Here is a 25,649-nt window from a genome sequence, read left to right on the forward strand (position 1 = left end):
TTCACACCTCACTTAATAAGGTGATTAAAACTAAGTTTAGTTATGAACATTTCAAGACATCATACATACTGTACATCTTTTGCAAAATGCGGATCTTCATGTGCTGTGTTTTGCTGAAAGCAGCTTGATGCAAACAAACACTCTGGTGTTTGATTTGTTCTGAAATAAGGGAGTTTAAAAACATGGACTTATTAGATAAGAGAGAGCACTGTGAAGTAGATAATGAAATGGTCTTGCTGCTCTCAAACTCAGCGCTGGTAAAGCTTTAATTACAGGTTATCGCAGTTGAGCAGCTTGGGTGAAAAAGAACAGGCCAAGTCGATAGGACATAATCTAAACTTTGCTGCTTTGCTGTATGTTAAATGGTCTTTGTAATACTTTATGTTCATGAGTTATTGGGTTTGTTTGGAGATTGTGTGAGATACAGAAAACAAATATATAAACATTTAAAATTTTACATTATTTACAAGAGAGGTTTAAAAAAATCTACATTTGCAATAGACACTGAATCATACCGCAATCATTCTCTTTCTACTTTCTAGATTATGTGCAGGTCAGAATATACAAACACAACGTTTGGGACAAAGGTCTTCAAAGCTGAAGAAGCCTTTACCTTTTTGCATTCTTCCGTATTTTGAGAATTGTTCATAATGCTCATTTGTTTGCTAGTCGCACACCATTCTTTTTGCACCTTTTTTCTTTAGTGTTGTAATTACCTTGCGATCCATATTAACAAGTCATTTGGTCCAGCTGAATCAGCTTCCACTTCTGCATGCCTTCCACATTTGCTTGCAAACAGCTAAGTGGCAGAGCTTGTGGCTAACACATTACAACACAACATTTTTTTCTCTACTCTCAGGCTGTATGTCCACAATAGTTCATGTTATGTAGAGTGTCGCCATCTCAGTTATTCTGTGTCTGATCCTGTTCTGTATATGCAGTAAGGACATGGTATGTACAGCTAGCAGATTTGAATACTTTCCTCCGAGTCAACTCTAGTTCAAGTCCGTTCAGTATAAACAGCTTACTAGTTCCAAGCCCAGTTCAACCTAATCACAACAACAATTTTATAAAATAATAGCATTCTCCACAATTTGGCAGTCCTGATTTGGATTAAATCAATAATCCATAAGATCAGACTGTACAAATCTGCTTCTATTTCTTGATGCCGGTCATCCTGCTTCATCATTATAAGTGGAATACAAAGCTGTTATAACTAGGAGGTCTTTGCTCCCTGTCATATCAAAGGTGCCTACAACAGACAGACTGTCAGAGCCACACTAAAATTCCCATTGCCCTGAGTAAGACTAGATAGTGCAATGCTGCTATCTAACTCCAAGTGAATACACTCTTTCACATGACACAGTGTAAAGACATCAGCGTGTTCTGGTGAATATGATGAATCAGGAGCTGGTTTGTTTTGGACATATGAATAGCTGGTAATTTCAGAGTTATGATCAGTTCTGGCTGCTGAAGTGCTGAGTGCAGGCACACTGGTGAAGACTGACACTGCAGCACTTGTGGCATCCCCTAGCAATATGTTAGCTATTCTCCTGATATCACTGGAGCACTTGTATCAATCTGTACAGCTTGACCTCTCTGTAATGGAGCTGGTTGATACCTAAGGACCTAACAAACACTTGGGTCAGGATATGAATTGAACATTGCTAGCTGCTAGTTTTCCTTGGTGGGATGAAGATTGATCAGTCTATATTTAGTCCTACAGTCATTTATCCGGTACATATTTTACTAGTGTTTAATAAAAATGTTCTTCTTTCGTCTGCTCCCTGTTTGGGGTCACAACAGCAGATCACATGGTCCGCATATTAGATTTGACACAGGTTTTACACCGCATGCCCTTCCTGACACAACCCTCCCACTTTTATCCGTGTTTGGGACTGGCACTAAGATTTAACTCTTCAGTTGTAGCGTCTAATAAATGCCTCAGTCTAAAGTTTGAACTAAAACTGTGCTGTTCCACTACAATCAAACAAGCAAATCTTTAAAAACAAATCTAGTCACTAGAGATCTTATTACCATTTACAAAGTCAACCATCCATTCTGCATGAAGTGTGAAACACCAATTACATCTGCCTTTATCTGTAAATGAGATAACACACAGGGACAGGTAAACAGTCCTAAGCAATTCTTAGGCAAACCCTGATAGTGTAACCTAGACTAAATTTTACACTGTATGCATATATTATCCACATAAAATACAAGACAATAAAATAAACTATTCTTCTTCTTACAGTAAGTGTATATCACAACAAACATTTGCATTCATTATTTATGTGTCTTTTACTGACCAAATATAGTAAGTAGATTACATTATTTCATGTATGCAGGGGGAAAACTTTGCCTTTCAGATTTTTTCACTTACAGTATTCCTACAATCTGGTAAACCAGGATTCAGAAGCTTGGCCAGAAAAGTGTGTAAAAGCAGTGCTACTGTTCCTAAAGCAACACCTTGATATTTGACAATATCACGGAATCTGCTATGAGATGATTCTAGCATACAACTGATATGTCTGGAACTTTGCTCGGATCTGGACTTGGCTTACAGTTACAGTAAGCCATGAATTGTGATGACAGAAAAGGACTATTTTAAAATTAAAATTCAGAGCAATTCTATCTCCTGTAGGTCAATGCTAAGCCTTTAAGCTAATTATGCTGAGGAGACACGGGCTTTCTACAATAATTACATCTCTGGGTGAAATAGGTGTCCCAATAAATATAGAGTTGAGAAACAGATACACTCTGCACATACCCACACATCTCCAATCGCAGGATACAGGAGTCTTGCTGCAGCAGACAGACACTGCCAACAAGATGGTCGTTTTCTGGCACGCATCAAACACGAACACAACCCACGCATGCACACTTCTATTTAAAATAGTAATCATAGATGTAATGTGATACATACACAGCTACACCTTTGATAATTGGAGTAAAAAAATATATGTATTGAAGCTGTTCCCTTAGCTGACTTGTGTGTATTAAAAGGCATCATAATCATTAGTTCAGTTTTCATTGAAATGCAAATTTATTTAGTTTTTTTACATGTGAAACAGATTTAATAGACAACCCTTTTTGGTGCAAATATTTCATATCTGCTCAGTCTGTTGTGCCTAAATTTAAGAATGAAAATGACACTGCATATCAGGCTTGTTGTTATTTTGTGGTTTTTAATTACGGTTAAGGTCCAGTATATTCATATAACCTTTCTTCTACCTTCCAGATGAAAAGTGCAGCACAAAGCTTTCAAAGCATCTGAGGACCAACATTAACAATAGTATCATGCTTTAAACCAAACAGCAGAGGCCTGTTCTTTTTTCTTTCAAAGTGATTATTATGCACAAAAATAAGTGATGTGAAGTAGACCTCATTTCATTTTAATGGTGTTGTTGTTGTCCCTCGACTGCTCTCTGTCAATACTCACAACAGTGGATCATCTGATCCATATATTTTGATTTGGCACAGGTTTTATGCCGGATGTGCTTCCTGATGCAACCCTCCTATTTTATCTGGGCTTGGGACTGGCACTGAGAGTTAACCTTTTGCTAGCTGGGTTTATTCAAGGTCCAGGAATCTATAACCCAGGCCACGGGCAGAGAGAGTGTGGCATACATCATTTCAGTTTAATAAAAGAGTTAGTTTGCCGAAAAACATGCTATGTTTCAATATTTACATGATAAAATTTGTATTTTTTTTCCTATGCCAATCTGTACAGTTTATATTTAGAGCTCAGTACAATCAATACATTGTAACACAGGAAATACAGTATATTATTATTGTTGTTGTAAAGTTGCTTAAATAAAACTAAAGTTCAACTGTGGACCCAAAAGCTATTAAAACTTCTATTGAGAACACTGGTTCAGCATTCAGCTCTAAAGCAAACTCAGTTTAAGGTTATGTAATATATCCACACAGAATGAGAAACTAGTCTGATGCCATAATGCAAAAGAGAGTAAAAAAAAAAAACAAGGAGAGTTAGCTTAAAGCTCAAAATGCCTTTTGTTTCTCTAAAATATTTCATTGCTCATGCATCCAAACAAGAAGCATACAACAGAGACCAACACGCCTTCAGCTTTAGTACAATCAAATGTCCTGAACCATCCAACACCTCCTCAGCATTTCCTCCATCAGGATATTGTACGGACATTTTTAGCTCCGGCTAGAAGAGTCAGACTATAACAAGCAGCCTACAAACAGCACATCCTCCATTTTGTGTCTTCTTATTATCATCACAAGCCTCCAAGGGTGCTGGGAAAGATCATTAAGTCGTGAAGACACACAGTGAGCAAAGCATTGTTCTTTTATTCGGCCAGAGAGCATCAGTCTGAGTAAGTTAGGTGGGTGGTCGGCCCACTGTGGTTTACCGCTCTCAGAGGAAGAGGAAATGTGATGATGATAGCAACAGAAAATCAGCTCTGTTAAATGCCTGTTACAAAGGACTGATATTTCAACCATCGCAGTTCATTTTGTGATAACGTCCTATACTCATACAGCCACATTTAGTGAATTATGCAAGCCAAAGCTACACATATGACATGTTACTGATTAAGTTACATGTATTAAGATAATTTACCTGAGCTCTTGCATGTTGTTTACACAAAATGACCCAAATACAGATACATACAAACACCTTTTACCCACATCGACATTATAATATATTAAAGTATACAGGTTTTTTAAGCTTTCTTAGCTTAAAGTTTTCCCCAGAGGGACAAAAAAAAATCTATAGCTTATTAACTTACAGGTTACATGTGCATACATTACTCTTCTTTTATGCAATCACATGCTACTTGATGTATGTATTGTTTAAACTTCTCGCGGGACATTAAAAGAATGACAATAGGAAGCTGTTTGCTTTGTGCATACAACTAGGGGGACTACGTGTTTTTAAAGTAGATCATAAAGATCTGTACTGCCATAAACTACACCTGTAGATTTGTATCTTGAAAGAAATGGTAAAAAATAAAGACCCGTGTCTTGTGCAGATCCCAGGACCAATCTTCATAAAAAGCTCACATTGAACAACCTTAAACTCACCTTATACTTTCTGAGTTTACTTTTCTGCAACTGTTTACTATAATGATTTATAAAGTTGCTATTGAGTGTCACCAGTAGTGGATGAAGTCCTTGTGGCCTCTCTGGGGCTGTTCCATGCTGCTGATGTGAAGTGAGTGTAATAAGAGATCACATAAGAGATCGAAACCTTCAGCTACAATCTACAGTCTACATCTGGATTTCTGTAAACCTGCTTGTGATGATGTTTAGAGAATGGAGTTGAATAATAATGTGTAGTCCAAAACGTAAAACTGTATCCGGGTAGTTGACGTGACATGGCTTTTTCACTGTCACAGAAGATAAAACATAATTTATTTCACATTTTCATAATTTAGAATACTGTAAATGGTTAAATATTTTCTTGTTTTATATGAATTTGTTGTTTTAATACCCAAGTTATTGTTAGTTTTTTTAGAACTTTGAGCCAAATCTCAAAATTGTCCTATGGTGTGATGGTAGACAACATTATTTCATAAATATTACATTTTATAAATAAAGAAAATAATGTTTAAAAATCTTAATGAACACTCCTGGCATAATTGTGCAAGTGTCTATTTCACTAAGTGGCCATCACTTTTCATATACATACATTTCTAAAAGTGTAGGAATTTCATAAAGTTTGTCACAGAAAAAAATGTCCTTTGGTGTTATGCAAAAACCTAATTTTAATTTGGGCAATATCATGGACAACTACATTTAATTGAAAGACCCCACTCAAGGTCATGTGACTGAAGACCCCTATGAAGGCCATGAGAAGTGCACATGGTAAGTATTTCTCTCAGAATTGTTTAAATATTTAACTATGTTAAGACCACTGAAGTTTTTACTGTTAAGTTTTTTTTTGTCCATTGCTGTGACACCATTCATCTATTCACGGTGAAAAATATCACTTTAAGAAAATAATGTTTTAATAATGTGAACAATTCTATCTCAAGTATTTATTTTATGTTATTTAATATAATTTCTTAGTACTTTTTAAATGTCACACCATAGGACACATTTACAGTATTGTTGAGTGAAAAAGTGAAAAAAATATGTGAAGTCATTGACAAAATGAGTGACCAGTACTATTTTCTGAAACTTTCATACGCCACAAATATTTCTGAAATTTTCATACTCCACAAATATATGTATTTTTTCTTAAAAAGTTATGCTTTCCAAAAAAAGTACTTTTTCTTGGTCATTTGTCAACTACCCATCCTTGTGCTGCCTGAAACCCCTGAACAATTCACACTCATGGCACAAACAAGTCTTAACAAACTTTTTTCTTTTTTTATACATAGGGTCCAAAAGTGTATGTCCACTAGTGAAAATGCTTCTATTGTTCATGCAAATCCTCTGGAGTGTCTTCTGAACACAGGCTTCAACAGAAGAGATAAGACATGAGGGAAATCACAGAGTTTAGAATATTTAATATTCTAGATATTGAACATTTAAGGTCTTGTTACCAATTTTAATGTAAACTAAAATCCCAGATTTTCCAAGATTTGGACATCACTGACTGTATATATTTTATGAATAAAGAAGCTTTGAGTGAGTGAGAGTTCTATCATCAGAGCAGCATGTGTGTCAGGACACCAAAGAGAATAACTTCAAAACAGATTCCTGAGGCAAGGACAGAATCAGGCCAGTGGGTGGCTGAATGAAGACATCATGAGCTCTACAAAGAGAGCTAAATGGTACAATGTGTGCAAGATTTACGTCACAGGCCCTCTTACTAACAGCAAACTGTAAAACTCTTACAAGAAGTTGTTAAGGATTAGCTGTCATACAGAACATGTTAAACTGTAACACATGCTTTTACTATCACACGTGGCTTGCTATAACTGGAAATGGAAAAACTTCTCCTTCTGGTGTAACTGGCTACCTTGAAATACAAAAAAAAATACAAAATTACGACACAAAGTCAAAACCGGATGGTGGCCTCTTGACAAAGTTCTTGCAATATAAATAGTCAGTAAAAAAGGGATGTCTGTGTGCACATGGCCTTGATAGAAATTTAAATTGCATATAATAAAAAGATGATAACGAATGGCACTGATGGCAGATCTGATCAGAGGGTTCACGTTTGACCTTGTGCAGTCAACACTACTTTATAGTGGGACGTCTAAGTGTGTATCTGCCCTTATTTTTAACCAAAGAGTGAACAGTACATTATGTTTGACACCAACTCTTTCCTCTCTCACAAGAGACACATTTTTAAAGAGTTCAATAAAGAAGAAGCATAATTATGTAAATTACATAAAGTGTCCAAGTGCAAGGCAGAGATAGAGGAACATTATACTGTATATGGCTTTATTTATGAAGAGAGAGAATGTTCATCATGTATGGCACCAAAGTGGGTATATATTGTTAAGTTATAAAGCTTAAAACACAACACTATTGTGTTAATGAACTATTCAGCAAGTGTAGTAAACCTAATATGAAAGTACATAAGTCCAGACCCAATAAGAAAATGTATAAAATATTAAAAATATATATAAAAGCACAACAAAGATATAATTGTTTTTGCTCAGCAATCTGATTTATAAGGATGTGTTTATAAGCCCATCTGCAAACAATTTAAAATTCATTCTACAGTGAGAAAGATTCTTTAAAAATGGCCAATCTTCCCAGAAGTGGGCATCCCATCCCAAATTCAGTCCAATGTTAGACTGTGTAATGCTCAGCAATAAATGAAAAAAAGAAAAAGATATATTATTTGAACAAAAGGCCTCTATAAAGACGTTAAATGTTTGTTCTCACCATGTTTTATAAGCCCCTTCGCTCCAAAAGTAATATGGTACCACAAGTAAGGTTTTAAAAATTCCATTTAAACAACATTTTGCAATAAATTATGAGACCAAGGTGGAGAAGTTTGGTCATCATTCACAATGCCATATTAAACCAAATTCAGCACAGGATCACAAAACTCCTCATAACTGTCGAGCATGGTAGTGTGAGGGTGATGCTTTGGGCTTTTTCTGCAGCCACAGGAGCTTGGAAACTTGAAGTTATTGGGACAATGACAGGACAGCTCCATTTCTAAAACAATATTCATGAGACAAATGTGAGGCCATCTGTCCAGCAGCTTAAGCTAGGACAAAATTGGGTCATGCAACAGGAAAATGATTGCAAGCATGCTACAAACTCTACATCTATAAAGCTAACCAAGAAGAAATATTGAAGTTATAAAAAGTCCAGACATCAGTCCAATCCAGATGCTGTAACACTTTGTGAATATCTGTTTACCTTTTAGGAAGAAATTACTATATATTGTGTTTTGTGTCATCATTAGGGTTTATTTTTGTTGTTGTTGTTGTTGTTCTTCGATTATTTTATAACTGTATATCTTCTATATACATGTTATTATAAAAGAAATGTGAAATGAGAGAAATGAGAGGAACCAGATAGCAGCAAACTGGCATAATATCTGTTTAAGTCAACAGAGTAATTTGACATAATGGTTTTATATGATAAATCATGTCCTTGTGTTAATGACTTTTTGCATTAGAAATCTCATATTTATAAATAATAGAAAACATGTACGAGTTAAATCAGCTGATTACTGAGATACTGCTATCATTCATTCACTCCAAGACTGAGGCTGAATTACTGAGTGAGAATCTTTTAAATGAATCAGTCCTACAGTGTATTGTGTGTTATTAGAGAGCACTGTGTGACTGCTAGGCTTTTAGGCTCAAATGCAATAAGTTTGCAAATGCAATAAGTCATTTGACAATGACACGCGCAAAAGTGTTCAGTTCACACCTCAAAGTGACAACCACTGAGCCTATATAGTACTTCGTGTTTAGAAACCACTTTAGAGTTACTGAGAAAGCAGAAAGTTTTCCTGTGTTTTCAAAGGAAATGTTTAGTTTCATTAATAATTTTATTACATTATCTGTAGATGTGAGGATGGGGCATCGCTGATCTAAAACGTACTACACAAGTAAAAGGAAATAATTTGGCTGCCTTAATAAACTTAACTCCTGTTGCTCTTGTGTAATACACAGTTTGACATAATCTGTAGGTTATGTACATACTGGCCTTCTTGCCTACCCTCACCCCCAACTGTCAGCATGTGCAACATCAGCACCACACAAAGCTCATCCATCACTTCCTCTTTCTCATTTAGCTTGAACAGCTTCAAACCACTGTTGAGGTTTGCAGAAATAATGTTAACTCCGTGTTCCATTTCACTGTGGGCCTGACAATGAGAATAAAGTCGAGAGTAAACTTGTGTTGTGAAATGGTGATTCTACACTGAAATCTTATCTATATAACAACAATGAATCCTGCTCATAACTTTTTTACAGAATAAGAAACTAGTTTCTGGTTGGTTATGAGAAACGAACCGGAATAAACTGGTTTATTTGACTAATCCTGCACATTAATACACACTTTGTAGACTTACCGAATCACTCCCGTTTTTGCTCAGCTCGTCCTGACCGGAAGCGGTCGCCGAGTCGAGCACGAGCTTTTCGAAGCACGCTGAGCCCAAGGACGAGCTTTTGGGCTGAGACGCGGTTAAATGAGCCACACCGAGCCTCGGGCTGCTGTGGGCCGACACCGAAACCTCGTGTGTGTAAATGTGTGTCATTGCAGCAGCTCCTTCCATAGCAATGAGCGGTGGCTTTCCGGCTCCTTCACTGCATTTCGGTTCCGCTTTGTCGCCTTGCAGAGACGCCGGACTCGAGCTGCTCAGGTTCGGCTGAGAAGAGGAAAAGATTCGGTCCAGAACCGGTTTTTTTTTCCGCTTGAACATCCACAAGCCGCTCTCTTTCTTGCCGTCCGCGCTGCGCCTTTCCGATCCCAGTTTAGGGCTCAAAAACGGTTTTGTCCTTTCCTGGAAATTCTTCCACATCCTCCGCTGATAAGATGTGGAGGTCACGTCTTGCTCCTTGCCGCTGTCACCCTTCGCTTTCTCCTCCATAGTTCCCGAGCAGCAGCCCGCCAGTCTGTAAAGCGCACGGCGTCGCCAATGTCACGTTGTGGCGCGAGGGCGCACAAACCCGATCGATTCAACAGAAGCGCTCGATACCGCGGGGCTCTTCTGTACCGCACACTGATCTAAACCAGGCGATACGCTGGATATAGAGCAAGCAGAGTTCCTGTTGTGTCAGCCTCTGTGTGTGAAGCCAAAAGGAGGAGACTCTTAGCTAATCTATATTACAGCAGCGTCAGTAAGCAAATCTTAAATCTTCTGACACTTACCAACATGCACACGATTCGCTTTGTACCTGTAATAGCTCACTTTTTGGAATTGTTAAAGCTTTCTAGCTTTATGTTCATTATGTTCATCTCCAGTTAAATAGCTATAGAAAGTAACCAGAACGACAAGTTATTCACTCTTCCTCATCCTCATCCTCGTCCACTTTTACAGCTTCATCACACCAGGTTTATATTTCCAAATGACTCCAGTGATGGGAGAATCTCAAATGATTCTTTACGAATGACTTTTTTCACTGAGTCAGACGAGTCGATTCACAAATACGAACGCGAAAGTGGTGAATCACACGTTAATGAATCGATTCATTTTAACCTGTAGTTCGGACGATTCGAATAAGGAAAGTGATTCGAAAACGATATGAATGAGAAACAAAATTAAAGTGCACTATTAAGGATTCTCGAACGCCTCCTCCCGGGCAACACCTGCTATTAGTCTAAAATCTAATCTAAAAACAAGCCTTAAAATAAACACAAATATTAAAGGGCTACTTCGGACAAAGTTCTATTTTTGTTTTTAATTGTTTTCTGTATAAATAAATTGTCTTTGGATTTTACTACTGAGACTTTCTTCTCTTTCTGACATGATTTCATCTTTCTGTTGTTCAATAGATCCATTCAATGTTTTCTCCAATCATAGTTTCTTTAGTTTTGTATTGGCTAATAAATAAAAGGGATTTTATGACAGGAAACATTTTTATTTGTATAATCAAATATTTCTAAGCTACTATTTTCCTATAAATATGATTTTCTACAGCAGGACATAGGTGATGTTAGATAAAGTCTGCAGTGAAGATAGATAGATAGATAGATAGATAGATAGATAGATAGATAGATAGATAGATAGATAGATAGATAGATAGATAAACATACAGTATTCATTTAAAGTAAAAGTTTGTACTATGTTGTTACAAGAACTAGTAAATATCTATATTTACTATCTACAGTAGTATAGAACCCTATAATCATAAGCCATGTTGATGATCTAGTGATGCTTGGTACAATGGTAGTAGTTTGCAAGGTCATGGTACACCATGTCATAGTTCTGACAGCAAATACTGTTAAATAATGAGTTCTAGAATAAAACTCTGATCTGACTATATCTCTTACAGTATCTAACTGCTTGCTGATTTTTCAATAGTTATGAAGCAGCATTGTCTTTTTATATATGTGAAAAAATCTAAGTTTTGGAATAAATCATGAAAAAAAAAAGATGTAGCAGATTATGGGCTTTAGTCATTACTTCACCTCTACTTACTGAGAGTAGTGCAGTTGTCCTATACATCTGTTCACTATGCTTAAAAAGAACAGGTTCAGAACATTGAACATTTATACCATCAGTGGAGTGTTGTGCTGTCAATGATCTGCATTACATTAATTACATCAATCAAGGATTACATTAATATGACTTTGTGTTCATGTATTATTTTCTTAACTTTTGTGTCTATCAGTGTGAATACCTTAATATGTGTGTAACATATTTGTATTGTGGGCAGTCTTAGTAATGCTACAATTGAAGCATGGAAATAGGCATAAATGAAAGAAAATCATATTTATACTCTGTCATAAATGACCTATTATTTTGTTTAGATTAGTTTTGTTACTAATAAATCTTACATGAGATTTTCATCAAGCGGCCAATCAAATGGTCAAAGTGTCAAAGTTAGTACAATTCCTCATGAATGGTAAAACCTCTGACACAACCCAATTAAGGGGCACTATAGCAGTGCTTAATTCTCAGAACTGCAAGAAACACTAACTACAGTTGAAATCTCTTGCCCCCATCTAGGAGAGTAGATGAGATCATGTCTTTAGTGGAACAATACCAGTGTCATATGATTTAAGGAATAATACAAAGGCAAAAGAGTTTTATTTTTCCTAAAGGGGGAAATTAACTCCATATTGCTGCTTATTTTTTAAACTGTATGAGTGTGAAATAGGCACTGTGGTGGTATGAAAACCCTTAATAATGAGAATGGTGCTGGTATACACCAGTGGAATCAACATCACAGTAATGAGAAGGTAGTGAGGATGGTGAAGACACCTGCCCCAACATTAAGCTGTTTATCGTGTTCACAACACATCATAACAGTGGAGTCTTGAATCATTAATCAAAATTTGTTGACAAGTCCTTTCAACTTTTCTTTTAATTTACCTTGTACTGTTAGTGTAAATGGTTGTCAAGTTTACAGTCACACCCACAGAGCACTAACTGCAGTAGCTAAGCAATCAGATTAAACAACAGGAGTTACACGGGGCAGAGGGGAACCAATCTGAGGCAAGTGCTGTGTCTTAAAATATCTTAAAATAAAAAAAATGTTCACTACAGAATAATAGTTAGGCTGATATGGTTTTAAACTTTATATTATTAACATGAAAAAATGTTTTTAACAGAGAACCTTGATGCCAAAAGGTGGAAAGAGTGAACACCTGTCCAACGAGACTTTTTAGGACTGATATAAGGACTGATTTTGAAGAAGTAGGTCTATAAACGTTATCGTAGAAGTCAAAAATCAGTGTTGTAGTGAAGAGTCTCATAATTGAGTTATATATTTGTACACTAATAGTACATTCACACTGTATTCTAATAACACAGTAATGGGGTGAGGGTAGCTCAGGTGGCCAGGGTTCATGCCTCAGTGCTCTCACTTTTGGGCACTTGAGCATGATGACCCTGCACTCTCACCCCAACTTCCAAAGCTGAGATATGGGAAGAAAGAATTTCACTGTGCTGTAATGTTAACGTGACAAAAATAAAAGCTGGGGCTGATGTGTGTAAATAAAACTACAATATTAAACTGTGAATAAAATATGTCAAAATATTCCTTTTATTATTTGACAATGTTTCACTTGCTTAAATGTTTAAGTGGAAATGTTTCTACTGACCATATATATATATTTTTTTTTATAGAAAAAAGAGAAAATTAATCTACAAATATTTCTGTAACTAAGACGATGCAAAACTGTTCAAGCCATAGGCAGGACTTTTAATATCTCAACCTACAGTATTTAGCATGTTTTTTCTGTATCATAAAAATGGAACCATTGTGTTTTTTGTGTGAATTAAAATTTTGGCTTTTTCATTTTGTAATGAGTATGTAAACTTGTATACAGACAGTAGAACAAGCTGTTTCCTTAAAAATAATTTTTTACCATGATAGATTAGACTGATATTGTACTACTGGGCCATTACTTGGTATAATATATAGACATTGTGTAATTGTGTAACACTGCTATAAAGAGTATGCAGGAAAATACTATAATCAGGCTGCTAATAAAATCTTGAAATCAAGTTGTCTGTGCCTTAGAGCTCTGAAAGTGTTTATGCTGTGACCCATGTTTATTTCATGACATTTCAGTTATTTGATTTGGCCATTATTAAAAAAGCACTAATGCACTGAGATCATCAGCATGACACCACAACAACAGCTAATCAATGTGATTTGGTGAGGTCTTCTGGGCTTTTTCACAGATTTAACTGAGTTTGATAGAAACCTTTACTATAGAAAGTTGTGCCACAGCTTATTAAGATGTTTCAACAAAACTGCCAGGATCTCTAATTGTAAATATTAACATGTATACATGTATACTAATCAGATGTTCCTCTCAGTGAGCTCTTGAAATCTTTCAATTTGTGCAATAAAGTACAAAACTTCTGATATCTGTATATAATAGAATATAGCAAATCTTCACCAAGGCATGTATTTTGTACTATTGATCCTGGTGCATAATATTTATTGTGTATATAATATCAGTATTTTTGCTCCATCCATCCATCCATCCATCCATCCATCCATCCATCCATCCCTCCGCCCGCCCGCCCGCCTGCCCGCCTGCCTGCCTGCCTGCCTTTCTGCAAAGTTTCCCTCTCAACAAATAACCATCATATTGAACCATGATTTTAAATTCTTCATTGTAAATTATATTAATAAAGTATATTTTCTCTGTTCACAAAGACCAGTATATATGGAGATGAGCAGACCAGAGCAATCCCTGGCCACTTTGCTAGAGAAAGCCTTCAGGATCAAAGAGGATGTAGTCAACAGTCTGCATGCTACCCAGGGATCTGTTTTAATGGAGGCATCCGCAAGGAAACTTCTAGAAAGCCACATACATATTATAACAAATATTGTCAAACAGCTCAGCAAGGACATTCAGGTATACAATTTCATACTGACAGTTAATGTAAAATTTGAGCGAGTGTATATTCACTTTCTTAAGAATTAATTAAGAAATTGGACATTGATCATTTAGAGGAGAGAAGCTCATGGGTCACAATTTATCACACTTATTTTAATTTATCTAAGACAATTAAAAATCAATAAATCAGTGTCTATGCATCATTGGTTGCAAAATGACTGAACTTACTTCCAAACCAATTTATTTAGCAAAGTGGCCTCTAAAAATGTATAGCCAGTTAGTTTACTTTTTAATAACATTAACTGTTACTCCTAGGTCCTGGAGGCTCAGATTGTTCAGAGAGACAATATAGCATCAGGGACAACTTTTGCAGTTCAAAGTCTGGATCACAAGAACTTGGCTGTGGTTGGAGATCTTCGTGGTAGAGTGGCCAGGTATCAAAAGAATTTTTTTTTTATAAAGTAAAATATTAATGTCAACCATCACAGACAATGCACACTAATAATGTACGGCGTAAAGTATAAGTGAGGAAAAAAATTATTTGATGCACTGCTGATTTTGTACATTTGCCAACTGACAAAGAAAGAGGATCAGTCTATAATTTTAATAATTGGTTTATTTTGACAATGACAATGACAATTTATTTATATAGCACAATTAATTACTTCGACCAATGTGTTTTCCATTAGGTCATTAAAAACAGAAAAACACACAACAAACAAACATAAAAAATATAAAATCGTACAAATAAAAATGTCTTTAGCCTGTACTTAAAAATATTAAGAGAAGAGGCTTGTCTAATGAACAGTGGCAAGGCGTTCCAGAGCCTAGGGGCAGCAATACAGAAAGACGATCTCCCCTGCACCCCTGCCTCGACTTCAGGGTAAACAATAGATCCTGGTTGGAAGACCGAAGGGATCTAGTGGGTTGATACTCAGTCAGTAACTCACTGAGATAAGGGGGGGGGGGGGGATCATTCAGAGATTTATAAACGAGGAGCAAAATTTGAAAATCCACTCTAAAACAAACAGACAACCAATGTAGTGAGTGTAAAATAGGAGTAATATGCTCCCTATTTTTTACCCCACACATAGATTCGAGCCGCAGCATTTTGGACAGGCTGCAAGCAGGATAAAGCTGTCTGGCTGATCCCAAAATAAAGTGAGTTACAGTAGTCCAGCCTAGATGAAATTACTTTTTCAAAATCTTTAAAAGAAATAAAAGGCTTAGCTTTAGAAAGCAGACACAGCTAAAAGAAGCAAGCTTGGATCCAGCAAGACTGGATTTATTTGTCTTAACAGTGAGAGACAGAATAACAATGAAAAAATCCAGAAAAATGTATTTCCAAAATTAGAAATTTATTTGCATTTTAATGAGTAAAATAAGTATTTTATCCCCTATCATTCAGCAAGATTTCTGGCTCCCAGGTGTCTTTCATACAGGTAATGAGCTGAGAATTGGAGCACTCTCTTAAAGGTAGTGCTCCTAGTCTCAGCTCCTTACCTGTATATAAGACACCTGTCCACAGAAGCAATCAATCATTCACCAAGCAACTTGGTAAGAAGGTGGCAACAGTTGGTGCGAATATTCGCAAATGGAACAAACACAAAATAACTGTCAATCTCCCTCTGTCTGGGGCTCTATGCAAGATCTCACCTTGTGGAGTTTCAGTGATCATGAGAACATTGATGAATCAGCCCAGAACTACACGGGATCTTGTCAATGATGGAGGAATGCTGCCTATGACCCCAAGAACACCATTCCCATCATCAAACATGGAGACATCAAAGGGACGATGGACGGGGCCATGTACTGTCAAATCTTGGGTGAAAACCTCCTTCCCTCAGCCAGGGCATTGAAAATGGGTCGTGGAAGGATATTCCAGCATTACAATGAACCAAAACAAACGGCCAAGGCCACAAAGGTGTGGCTCAAAATGCATTTTTCTGGATTTTTTGTTGTTATTCTGTCTCTCACTGTTAAAATTGTGGGCAAAATTACAAAATCAGAAGGGGATCAAATAATTTCTTCTCACACTATTTGTGGACATCTGACCATTACAGTGATGCATGCTTGTTGAACCTCTCATTCCAAAAGATGAGCTGATCCTGCGGTTTTGCTGCTTATAACAGCCTTCAATGTTTTGAAAAGGCTAGACTAGAACTTGGAGTGTGACTGTAAGAATTTGCTCCTGTTCAGAGCATTAGTGAGGTCAGGCATGGACATTGAGCGAGAATGCAAATTAGTGTGTGCACAAAATTTAGAATGTGTGGCATTTACAGTATCACTGACTATTACTTACAGCTGTTTTTATGCACTTGTGCTAAATAGCAATAGTATGTGTATGGGCAGTGATATGCACAAATTTAGTCCTAGTGTTATGAAATCCTCAAAAAATGACATGCTAGGTCTATTGAAAGCATTCATTTAAAGCTATTTTTGTGCTGCTAGGTGTGATGCCACCATAGCCCAGCTCTCTAGAGATGTCACTGCTGGAGGACAGGAAATCTTGAAGCTCCAGCAGACAGTCCCTGAAATGCACTCTGCAATTGAGATCAGGCTCAGAGACTTGGACCTCAAGGTGATATATTATAAATTAATATTATTTGAGGTTTATTTAAAACTGTAAACTGCCTTATGTTAGGAGCCAGTATAACAACAGTAAATGATTCCAATCTGCCTAAAAGTGTGTAAAACCTTACTAGCTGAGTGTGCATTTCTCAGGATTTGACATCAGGCATGTTCACTATGTTAGTGTGAACAGAGATCAGTGAAGTTAAGAGACAATGATTAACATGAAGGTAAAATAGCAGTATGGACAGACTGCATGGAAAAATAGACACTGGACTACAAAATGCAGTACCTGAAATTTGGCACCTAATGTCCAAAATTTGTGAGCAGATGAGAGGAAGGTTTTTTGGCCCTGAATACCATTAGCATTAAAAATTGCATACAAGGAAAAACACTCAATACCAACATATGGTATTATAGATCATTGATGCTTTGGGGCTATTTGTGACTGCAATCATACTTCTATGTACAAATGTAAAACTAATATATATATATATATATATATATTCTATTCCCCTATAGTGAAGGGTTCAAATATTTTTGGTTAACGCTATTTCAAAGAATGTGTGAAACTTAAAACACACTGGTTCATCTATTTCTACATACCATTCCCTCCAAAAGTATTGGAATGATAATGCCTATTCTATCGTTTTTGCTATAAGGCATTTGTGTTTAAGCTCAAAATAATGACGGATGGATGGATGTTTTATTCATCCCAGTGGGAAATACACAAATTGCAGCAGTATTTAAAATACTTACTTTTTTTAGTATTCACACACTAAAGTCTAATGTAAAAGTAATACATATAAATCCATATAAATACATTGGGCAAGTTGTGGCCTAATGGTTAGAGAGGCTGACTCGTAATCCTAAGGTTGTGGGTTCGAGTCTCGGGCCGGCCACGACTGAGGTGCCCTTGAGCAAGGCATCGAACCCCTCAACTGCTCCCCGGGCGCCACAGCATAAATGGCTGCACACTGCTCCGGGTGTGTGTATGTGTTCACTGCTGTGTGTGTGCACTTTGGATGGGTCAAATGCAGAGAACAAATTCTGAGTATGGCTCACCATACTTAGCCGTGTGTCATGTCCCTTTAAAAAAAAAAGTAATAAGTTTAACACATTTTTGCAAATCCAGACCTAAATCTATATCTAAATCTAAAAAATGTAAAAGTAATTCATTTAAATTTAAGTTAAAATTTCTGTGCAAATCTGGGTGTTAAGGTGCATTGTGTAAATACTGTAGTGCAATATTGTTCAGAACAGTCAGCATTAAGCATAGCTACATAGAAGTGGGCACTCACCACAACAGTCTGATAGAATCTGCAGCAGCTTTTTGCAGATGATAAAGCGGTTGCTTTTGGCATTTTACAGCTCTTACAATGATTCTGTCAGCTGCTGTAGTTTTTCTCGATCATCCTGTTCAATGGTTGGTTGTTAGCAAACCAGTGGTTTCTGTCCTTTTCAGGACATTCCAAATTCCAAGTTTCCTTCTTTTTTCAGTTTCAAAATTGGTTGTTTTTCTTCCATAGACAATGTTGGTTGTTTTGTCCTTTTTACAAACAAGTGCAGTCTTCACAAGTGAAAGCCAGGGTTCAAACCAAGAGGAGATTTTTTTAAACAATCAATCTAACAGGGCAAACCTGAGCAACAAGAAACACCCTCAAGCTGCATGTTCCATCTACATGTCTCCATGTAAATATCAGGAAATCCAAATTTTGGTTCTCAAATCCAAATGTCTTCAGTCTATAATAAAAAACAAACAAAAGAAAGACCTGTACATATAAAATCCTGATTTAAAAGTGTCATGGTTAGTCACAGGAGAATGCGGATCCATTTGCAGTTACTCCTTTAATAAGCAAAAAACAGGAAACCAACAACAAACAAGCAGGCAAAAACAGATCAGAACACTGAGCAGGACAGGGAACAGGAACAGAGACATAAACAGACAGCACAGCGCGTACTAACAATGACTCACAACCGGGAAGTGAACAAAACAGAGTACATATAGTGAACGAGAACCAATCACAAGACGGAGACAAACAAAGACTAAGACAAAACACCTAGGTAAGAGATTGAGTGCAATTAATGTCCATGGTAACAAATAGGTGGGTCAATTAACAGCAGGGAATGACAGCAGGCAGAAACAAAGGAGAACGCAGACAGACTCATTACAGACACCCCCCCCCCCCTTTCGAGCGGCTTCCAGACGCTCCCAAGGCCGTAGAAACCAGTCCAGGAGGGCGGAGCGAAGGCACAACAAGGGTGGGAGGGCAGGTCGAGTTCATGTTGCGGCAGAGCTGGCAGAGCAGGTGGCCAGGGCGGCGCCGGCAGAGCAGGTGGCCAGGGCGGCGCCGGCAGAGCAGGTGGCCAGGGCGGCGCCGGCAGAGCAGGTGGCCAGGGCGGCGCCGGCAGAGCAGGTGGCCAGGGCGGCGCCGGCAGAGCAGGTGGCCAGAGCTAGGGACCAAAGCGGAGTTGGCGGCCAGGGTGGTTCTGGAGGCGGAGCCAGAGACCAGAGCAGGACCGGAAACCAGGGTAGTGCCACAGGTTGAGCCAGGGACCAAAGCGGAGTTGGCGACCCGGCTGGTTCCAGCGACCCGGTCAGTCCAACTGGTTCCGGCAACCCGTTCGGCCTGGCTGGTTCCATTGAACCGGCTGGTTCGGCTGGTTCCGGCGACCCGGCTGGTGATGCTGGCCGCCCAAGCCGACCTCATCGGGGTATCCGCCAGTTTGGAGACCAGCCGGTTCGCACGGGCCTCAGCCGAGCTTGCCGGTACCGTTCCATGAGAACTGGCTCGGTCACAGGTGTACACGGGACTGGGCTGGACGGAGGCACTGTAGGGCATTTGGGCATCCGTGGCTGGTCCGTGGTGGCCTCTGTAGCCCACGGACCCCGATGCTTGCTGCCCCCCCCCAAAAAAATTTACGGCCGGCTTCCGTCTCTGCACTGCTCAAAGTTAACGCGGACCCGCCCAGGAGCAACGTCAAGACGGCATTAAGTCTCGCAGGATGTCCTCTAGTCCATACTTGAAAACGTCCTTGAGGGCCTTCTCACCAAAGTTGGCCTGGTTGCACAGTTCCATGAATACCTCCGAATATTCCTCGACTGGGGAGTCCTCCTGACGGAGGCAAAACAGGATTTCTGCTGGATCCCTGTGGTGAGTTGTTCTGTCACGGTTAGTCACAGGCGAATGCAGATCCATTTGCAGTTACTCCTTTAATAAGCAAAAAACAGGAAACCAACAACAAACAAGCAGGCAAAAACAGATCAGAACACTGAGCAGGACAGGGAACAGGAACAGAGACATAAACAGACAGCACAGTGCATACTAACAACGACTCACAACCGGGAAGAGAACAAAACAGAGTACATATAATGAACGAGAACCAATCACAAGACGGAGACAAACAAAGACTAAGACAAAACACCTGGGGAAGAAATTCATGCCATGGTAACAAATAGGTGGGCGGGGTCAACAATTAACAGCAGGGAATGACAGCAGGCAGAAACAAAGGAGAACACAGACAGACTCATTACAATAAGAGAGCCCCATATATACAGCTACTTATACCACATCTACGTGAATGCATACTGTATAAAGAAGATATAATTTTTGATCTATGTGAGTTATAACTGCCTCTAATCTAAGGCATGCTCCAATTTCCATTGGATAACTGCTTTGTTCTCATTCTCCTTTCAAAAAGCTCATTTGCAGTATCGCATGCAGACGTCAGTGACAAACAGTAAATCACTATGATGTAAATGCATTAAATCAATAGAGCACTCCCAAGGAGCCATAAAGGTAACTGAAAATGAAAGGGAATCAAATCAGTGAAAGCCAGAAACAACCATACATCATGTCACAACAAGTAGAGAAATCAAGAGAGCTGTACATTTCTAACACCATACCTGGAAAGATGTGTAGCTCAGTTCCATTTAAAATGATGAACTGATTAGATCTTTCAGGGATGGATTCATTGAGCCATACTCAAGACTGTTATTTATCAATGCTTCTAGCTCTATGGAATTCTGATCAATATCTTGTTCCTGTAGACACTCCTGATAAAACTAATCTAATTATTTTTAATTGTGTTTTCTCCATTTTCTAATTTTTATGTTTTTCTAAAATATACTAAAATACTAAATAGAAACTATAGTACTTGTATGCATTGAAGCAGAATGTATGCTGTGCATTAGTCACACAGCATCATGTGAGCATCCAATATGCTCTAACGTTAATCAGCATTACATTTTTCTTTGTTCTGAAACTTTGTGTCTGACAGTCACTGATTGCCACTCGCATGAGAGTAAAACTGCCCATTATGTTCTATGACATGTTCTGTGACAGATACTGAGGGATTCCAGCTCCGATGCACACTGACAGAAGCTTTAAGTAAAAAAAAATACTGTGCATTAAAGCATCGGACTATTCATAGTCAGTGCAACAAAGTGTGGACATTTTATAATCCATTCTTAAATATCAAATTCTTCTGTCATCTCCCTTATTAGATTTCAGAGTCTTTGGCACGGTTGGAGACAGCACAGTCAGAGCAGATTGTGTCACAGAAGAATACTACAAGAGAAATAAAGAGGGACATCCAACAGTTTGAAATAAGGTGAGGTAATTTTATTCATATTCACAGAATAGTTAAGAGTTCACTCCAGATTTATTTGCCCACTTAATAAAAGTGAGCATAAATTTGTGAAGTTATTATATAACCATTAATGAGCACATAAAGTTGTTGAGTATAAAATGGTTTGCATATTTACAATTAGTATTGGATGAAGCCTTGTAGGCAGTATGCACATTTGTCCTCCTCTCTGCAAATTGTTAACCAATTTTTTGTAATATATATATATATTTTGCTCCCTTTCATGTGGAGTGCCAATAATTTGTTTATTTAGAGACAATAAATAAATTAATTAATAATGAATATTTTTACCTTTGCTTGATATATCACTTTGTATTTCCTCATTTGTAAGTTGCTTTGGATAAAAGCATCTGTTAATTGTAACAAAAACTTGCAGGGTGCATCAGCAAGACATGTGAGAAGGGTTTGTGGTCATTTTAAGATAATAACATCTGCACTGAAGGGAAACAAACCCATTTAAAGGCCAATAGGACAGGGTTGGTGATAAAGGTGAACCACAGTTCAACCACTAATTCAAAAATAATTTTTTTTTTTTACCATTTTGAACCTTTGCTCTTGATTAGCACTCATCTTATTAAACTATCCACTTTGTGCTGTGTTGCTGCCATATAACACTACTAATGATAATTGGTATCTGAGTGAGTTACGATGCTGTGATTGTGTAGGACATCCAGTGGACTGAGGAAGTTGGAGGAAGAAGCAGCCAATATCAAGAAATGGACAGAAGCGCAGCTGAGCAACATGGCCAAAACACAAACGGAAAACAGGCAACAGCTGCACACACTGCTGCAGGACAGAATGGTAAAATCTGTGTGTTTGTGTTCAGATTAAACAAGATAAGCAAGCCCTGTAGTGATAACTGGATTTCAGAACAAAAACGTAATGTCTATCAGTTGCTTGACAGGGAAAACTTTACTGTGGAGAATTGCATTATATCACAAGATCTCAGGATGTCACTTACAGTAGGTGACAGCTATTACATTACTGCAAACCCCCCCCCCCCCCCAAAAAAAAAACAAAAAACACTTATGTTCATTTGTCCATTTTGGACGTTGATTTGACAATTTGTTCTTAGACTATTGAATTTTAGTCTCTAGGGACTTGTGGAGAAATGATGACAAAATAAAAAAATAATTTTGTTCATGTTCATTACATCTTCGAGTGTATTAAACACGTCTTCTCAGTTGCTGCTGAGAGATGTAACAAAAACGGAGCTCTAGGTGATATTTCATTACTGACAGTACTGTAACTGATGAATCAACAGTCTGAGCCATACAGAAATCAGCTTTTTCATAACATTCAGTGTGTTTTTCTTACAGACATTGGTAATGCTGTTCTGCTTAGTTCCTCCAAAATAATGTACCTTAATAATGTACATTAAGTAATTTAAGACATTTGTTAACAGCAAATAATCTGATGTGAATTGCAAAAAATAAAAATCACATAATTATCACTACTACATTTTATCATTAAAAGTTTGCTAACACATATATCCCAGCAGGTACTGAAACCCTGCTATCATTGTGAATATGGAAAGGATTACAATAACTATGAGAAGTGACTCTAGAACCGTAAGAGAAAGAAATTTGCTAGCTTGAGAGAAAAAATGGAGAATTTGGAAAGTATAGGAAAGTACTTAGGTGGGAAGAATTGAATATCTGGCATTATATTTGACCTGACCACAGTTTCATAATTTAAAAATGCAATGTGTGTGTGTGTGTGTGTGTGTGGAGGTGGAGGTGGAGGAAAAGCTAAAAGCACAAGTACATCTCATTTCCGCTCACCTTGGCCATGTGGAGAAACAGTTGGAAAAGGAGTGTTCTGTAGATCGTGCAAAGCAAACGGAGTGCAAAATTAATACCAGATTTCAGGCTGTGGAGACCAGCTTCCAAGCTGAACTGGAGCAGATGAGGGAGGAGTATCAGTCAGGTGAGTCAGGTGATCTGGTACAGAGCAAAGAGAACTCATCATTTTAAAATGTTTGACATGCTAGTAATGAGTGATCTATCTGGGTTAAAATGTAGTATCTAATATCTTTCATAACATGATTTAGTAACAGTCTTGCTTTATGCAATAGAGAGAGCCTCCTGGATCTGGGGGTAGTTTTAAAGATTTTTTTGTAACACATTGTTATAGATTTTCAACCCAAAGCCAATTCAAAAGACAAACGGGTATATCATTTCACTGGGTTAATACATTATTTACTGCTTCAGCAGCTCTTCCAGAGAGTTCAACCTAAAAGTGCACAGCTAATCAATGTGTGTGCCAGACATTGATGTGATGCATGTGTCAAGATACATTTCTAAATTTCATGCAGCCCATTAGACTGTTTCTTACCTGTAAATTTCTAGTCACTAGCAATTTCCAGCTCATTCACCTAAAGTGCTAATAACCATAGCGGTAGTATTTCCCTAGAAAACTCCAAACACTTGACTTGAAATATTCGCATCAAGATCAGTAAATATGAGCAGACACAAAGATGTAAATCACAAAGATGAAAGTAATCATTCAGCTGGTAGCTGCAAAAGGCTCTCACTCAATCTCACTGCTGAAGCAGGCTCAGGGATAGTAATGAATTATAGATGAGACTCCAGACACAAGACACACACTGACATACAAGCAGTCTTACAAGTGTTTTTAGAAGAGGGCCCTTCAGCACTTTATATATATTTGTGTGTATGATGTGACACACAGGTTTCCAATCGGTCCACGATGCCATCGCTTCCCTGAAAAACATTGCTGACACCAAGGCCAAACTTGACAAAGGAGAGCTGAAGAAAGATATCAGGCAGATTCGGAGGATGATGGTTGGACATCCAGACGCCTGAGAGAAAGTAAAAGGGGGCATGGGCTTTTAAACCAACATGGTCAATGACTTTTTAATGAATTCTCATTAGTTTGATAATAGAGAGGGTGCTACTATTCTGAGCATAATCAATTACTCATGAGTCTGATGTAAATGGAGTACAAGATGAAGCATATAGCAGTGAATTGCTGAACAACACTTTATACTTTTTGTCTAGTTATAGAGACAAGTTCATTTTATCTTACATTACAGTAGCTATAAATGTTTTCTGAACAACTGTTTTTCTGACATAACAGCGTATTAGTATTCATTTCAAATGAGTCTACAAAATCTGCAAATTATTTTGCATTTTAAAATTCAAAAGTAGCTTCTACTTAATTAGTTTCTAAACGTTTCTGAGCCATTCATCATTTTTATATTCAAATATTAGGCAAATATGATACAGATGTTCTTGAGATAATTTTAGATCTACAACACCCTAACCGGTTCTGAAAGTTCTGAATCATACTAACAGCATTTTTCTTTTTTCTTTTTTTTACTTGAATTGCAATTAGATTCATTGTTTCAAACACAGTGACCAATCTTTGTATTCTCATTGAATAAATCTTCATCCACATTCTTGAGCCGCCTTGCATACGCAGCATGTTTAAGTTTCCATGAGCTTCAGCTTGCATTTATCGAAATGACTAATTGTGGATTTTGAGGTGTGTTTTGGATCCTGTTACAGAAGCCAGCCTCTTTTCACCAGTGTCATCAAAAAATTACATTTTTATTTGATCAGTCTACGGCACGTGTTTTCAAAAGATTTTCGTTTGTATACATCAGAGTTTCTGACTTGTAATATAAGGTCAAAGGTAAGGATTTATTCTGAAGACTCTTCCCTGCAGAACATGACCAGCAACACTACACTGTAACCTTCCTGCAGGTCTTTACCTTCATTTTTGCTTTGCCTTTTCTTTGCCTTATGGGCAGTTCTATCTTTAAGTATTTTATTTAGCCTTTCGTAGCTCTCCCATTTTAAGCTGAAAGCATGTTAATTGAATGTTATTAAATATACGAGTCAGAGAATTTATTATGCTCATAACTACAATTTCCCCATTCTAACAAGTCAATTAATGGCATTCATTTTTAAGATAGTTTTTATTTTTATTTGGACACAACTCAAGCTTTATTTTTCAATCAAATGTCTGACCAGATACCT

General features: G+C 37.6%; 2 protein-coding genes across 11 annotated transcripts in view; one reads left to right on the forward strand and one right to left on the reverse strand.

Moving 5' to 3' along the window:
• The window catches only part of mctp1a (multiple C2 domains, transmembrane 1a), a 138,768-nt gene extending 128,780 nt beyond the window's left edge, over positions 1-9,988 (reverse strand). For all 7 annotated transcript variants that reach the window (XM_047818073.1, XM_027145755.2, XM_047818069.1 and 4 more), the window contains exon 1: positions 9,470-9,988. In XM_047818073.1, coding sequence (XP_047674029.1) covers positions 9,470-9,988 — 519 coding nt within the window. The remainder of the gene's footprint in view (positions 1-9,469) is intronic.
• On the forward strand, positions 5,793-25,552 carry fam81b (family with sequence similarity 81 member B). Of its 4 annotated transcripts, none has more exons than XM_027145764.2 (8): positions 5,793-5,838; positions 14,238-14,439; positions 14,737-14,855; positions 16,873-17,002; positions 21,500-21,606; positions 22,308-22,443; positions 23,376-23,571; positions 24,337-25,552. In XM_027145764.2, the coding sequence occupies exons 2-8, from the start codon at positions 14,248-14,250 to the stop codon at positions 24,468-24,470; spliced, it is 1,014 nt and encodes a 337-aa protein (XP_027001565.2). In that variant the 5' UTR covers positions 5,793-5,838; positions 14,238-14,247; the 3' UTR covers positions 24,471-25,552. The 4 variants fall into 4 exon arrangements, with proteins under 4 accessions (XP_027001565.2, XP_047674037.1, XP_047674038.1 ...); XM_047818081.1 differs by lacking the exon at positions 5,793-5,838 and adding an exon at positions 10,107-10,238; XM_047818082.1 differs by lacking the exon at positions 5,793-5,838 and adding an exon at positions 12,660-12,760 and having other exon boundaries at positions 22,317-22,443.
• The last annotated feature ends 97 nt before the right edge of the window (positions 25,553-25,649 follow it).

The sequence above is a fragment of the Tachysurus fulvidraco genome, chromosome 9 (genome assembly GCF_022655615.1).
Source record: "Tachysurus fulvidraco isolate hzauxx_2018 chromosome 9, HZAU_PFXX_2.0, whole genome shotgun sequence".
NCBI classification, from domain to species: domain Eukaryota; kingdom Metazoa; phylum Chordata; class Actinopteri; order Siluriformes; family Bagridae; genus Tachysurus; species Tachysurus fulvidraco.

What these genes read in the sequence shown, in the direction of transcription:
- fam81b (XM_027145764.2), top strand. Translation starts at nt 14,248, where the DNA reads ATGGAGATGAGCAGACCAGAGCAATCCCTGGCCACTTTGCTAGAGAAA. An exon ending in AGCTCAGCAAGGACATTCAG is followed by an intron (nt 14,440 to 14,736) that starts GTATACAATTTC and finishes TGTTACTCCTAG; the next exon opens with GTCCTGGAGGCTCAGATTGT. An exon ending in GAGGGAGGAGTATCAGTCAG is followed by an intron (nt 23,572 to 24,336) that starts GTGAGTCAGGTG and finishes TGTGACACACAG; the next exon opens with GTTTCCAATCGGTCCACGAT.